At 45.5% G+C, this 3,202-nt stretch overlaps 1 protein-coding gene across 1 annotated transcript; it reads left to right on the forward strand.

The window, feature by feature from the left end:
- The first annotated feature begins 1,659 nt into the window (after positions 1-1,659).
- Positions 1,660-2,749, forward strand: LOC102242478 (60S acidic ribosomal protein P0). Its single transcript, XM_005876270.2, has one exon. The coding sequence runs from the start codon at positions 1,733-1,735 to the stop codon at positions 2,684-2,686; it is 954 nt and encodes a 317-aa protein (XP_005876332.1). The 5' UTR covers positions 1,660-1,732; the 3' UTR covers positions 2,687-2,749.
- Positions 2,750-3,202: the final 453 nt, after the last annotated feature.

Below are 3,202 nucleotides of genomic sequence, written 5' to 3' on the forward strand. Positions count from 1 at the left end.
ACTCATTCAAGCTACATCAGGGCAACGACTACTCCTGTGTTGATGGGAGTGCCACCTGCTCCTGGTAAAGTGGATCATTCCCTCTCCATCTACTCCCCCTTCTGATGACAAGAGAACTTCCTAATTATCTAGAGTCAGGGCACTCAATGAGCCAAGGTTACTTGTGGCCTGGCCTACCTTTTACAAGCAGCACCCTGGACTATGGTCTGTCTTGCTTTTTTTTTTTTTTTTGCCTGAAACCCAGGCAAGATTGGCCAGCTTTGTTTGGCTTTGGTTTCCACTCATAGCTGATTGAATAAGCAAGTTTAAGGTCCCTCTGGGGCCCAATTCTCTTTATCTCTGCTAGCAATGATATTCCTGAATGTAAGAGTCCCAAGATAGAGATTTGATGCTTAGAAAGGCAGTTAATATGCCTAACACTTGTTCACTAAATCAGCTTCTAATAGATAGCCCTTTACCATGGATTATCAGGCCCTCATGGCAATTTTGTTCCCAGGCTGCGACAGCTTACTATGTGTTCAACAACACCCAAGGACCCTCTGCTGAAGGTAAGAATAAAGCATTCTTTGGTCTTGCACTGAAATACTTTTAAAATGCAGCCAAAGCACCCTTCTATACTTTGAACCATGGCCTACGTGCTTTCACCCACCAAGTACCCAAGACTCAACTTGATTGCAGACACTCTGGATATTATTCATTTTTATCTTCACTTCTCCAGCCAGTGCTGGCACACAGCAGGTGCTCAATGCTACTTGATGAATTAAATAATATCCATACCCACTAACAGCTTTGGTGAACACAACATACACACACACACACACACACCATCAAAGGACAAAGCAAAAAATTTTGATGCTGAGGGAATTTGGTCCTCAGGCTGTCATTTTTTGAAAGGCTGATTTTAGATGATTAAAATCATGAGGAGCCCAAAAGTGGAAGAATTCGTCACATTGACGTTGGTACATTTTAACCAATTTAAAAAATTGCTTCCGCATCAGCAGCATGGCCAATTTACATGTACTTAGGTAATGAGGAAGAACTATGCAGAGACTAAACGTGGAAGGAGACTAGCCATGAGGGAGGGGAGTGAGAAGCCATCCCAAAAGAAGGAGATAAAGAAACAAAGTAAAGCCCAGCTGGTGTGGTTCAGTGGTTGAGTGCTGACCTATGAACCAGGAGGTCATGGTTCGATTTCCAGTCAGGGCACATGCCCAGGTTGTGGGCTCGAACCCCAGTGTGGGGCATGCAGGAGGTAGCTGATCAATGATTATCTCTCTTCATTGATTTTTCTATCTCTCTCTCCTTCTCCCTTCCTCTCTGAAATCAATAAAAACATTAAAAATAAAAAGAAACAAAGAAAAGAGAAGAAAAACAATTGACAATAAAAAAGAGATTGAGTAATGAAAGAGAAGACAACAGAACAGATAAACATTCTCCTTATTCAAATTTAGATTGCTAGAGCATCAAGGGCATGTTAGATCCCTGGTGTGCAGAAGAAGAATCCAAAGCTGAAGGTGAAACAAATGAAACAAGGTCACTGTAGTGTCAGGGCTGGACTATAGTCCTCCCTAATTCAGGTTGATCCCATAGTATGTTGCAGTTTTCTTTTCAGCATGATCAATCCCCTACATATAACATGTGCATAAGAATTGCTTGTGGCTCTCGCCAGGCGTCCTCGTGGGAGTGACATCGTCTTTAAACCCTGCGTGGCAATCCCTGATGCACCGCCGTGATGCCCAGGGAAGACAGGGCGACCTGGAAGTCCAACTACTTCCTTAAGATCATCCAACTTCTGGATGATTATCCAAAATGCTTCATCGTGGGAGCAGACAATGTGGGCTCCAAGCAGATGCAGCAGATCCGCATGTCCCTCCGCGGGAAGGCTGTGGTGCTGATGGGCAAGAACACCATGATGCGCAAGGCCATCCGAGGACACCTGGAAAACAACCCGGCTCTGGAGAAACTGCTGCCTCATATCCGGGGGAATGTGGGCTTTGTGTTCACCAAGGAGGACCTCACTGAGATCCGGGACATGCTGCTGGCCAATAAGGTGCCAGCTGCTGCCCGTGCTGGTGCCATTGCCCCGTGTGAAGTCACTGTGCCAGCCCAGAACACTGGTCTGGGGCCAGAGAAGACCTCCTTCTTCCAGGCTCTAGGCATCACCACTAAAATCTCCAGGGGCACCATTGAAATCCTGAGTGATGTACAGCTGATTAAGACTGGAGACAAAGTGGGAGCCAGCGAAGCCACACTGCTGAACATGCTGAACATCTCCCCCTTCTCCTTTGGGCTGATCATCCAGCAGGTGTTTGACAATGGCAGCATCTACAACCCGGAAGTGCTTGACATCACAGAGGAAACTCTGCATTCCCGCTTCCTGGAGGGTGTCCGCAATGTTGCCAGCGTATGCCTTCACATTGGTTACCCAACTGTTGCATCAGTACCCCATTCTATCATCAATGGGTACAAGCGAGTTCTGGCTTTGTCTGTGGAGACTGATTATACCTTCCCACTTGCTGAAAAGGTCAAGGCCTTCTTGGCTGATCCATCTGCTTTTGTGGCTGCTGCCCCTGTGGCCGCTGCCACCACTGCTGCTCCTGCTGCTGCTGCAGCCCCAGCCAAGGTTGAAGCAAAGGAAGAGTCGGAGGAGTCGGACGAGGATATGGGATTTGGTCTCTTTGATTAATTACCAAAAAGCAACCAGCTCAGCCAACTCTATTTGAGAAACAAGGAAATAAAGTTTACTTCTCTTAAAAAAAAAAAAAAAAAGAATTGCTTGTGGAGTAGAGAACACAATGCAACCTGCTGACATAGTCTGAAACCACATTTGTAGTGTTTTAGAGTTATTGGGTTTTATTTCTCAAGGAGAAGAATTTAAAAATGTGTATGTATGTTTTAATTCCCCTCCATCAAACCCTCTTGTCTTTTGTCTTACCAGGTACTCCTACCCCAATCCATATCACAGCCTACCTAGCCTCTCAAAACTCTTATTTGTTTCTCCTTTTAAATCTTGTGGGTTACATTTACCTTGCTGTATTAGCATAGGCAGCTAGATATTAATAAAAGAAGGAAGCAAAGAGAGTCAGACTTTGTTGAGCTCAAGGAGCTGGAGAGCTGAATTGGACACTGTGCCTGCTCGGTTCACAAGAAGTAACAGCTTCACACACTTCCCAGGAAACCACTGGTGCATTCCCTGCCTATC

Source organism: Myotis brandtii, unplaced genomic scaffold (assembly GCF_000412655.1).
Source record: "Myotis brandtii unplaced genomic scaffold, ASM41265v1 scaffold483, whole genome shotgun sequence".
NCBI classification, from domain to species: domain Eukaryota; kingdom Metazoa; phylum Chordata; class Mammalia; order Chiroptera; family Vespertilionidae; genus Myotis; species Myotis brandtii.

Bases quoted from the DNA above. Each gene is read 5' to 3' on its own strand.
- LOC102242478 (XM_005876270.2), top strand. From the start codon at position 1,733: ATGCCCAGGGAAGACAGGGCGACCTGGAAGTCCAACTACTTCCTTAAG.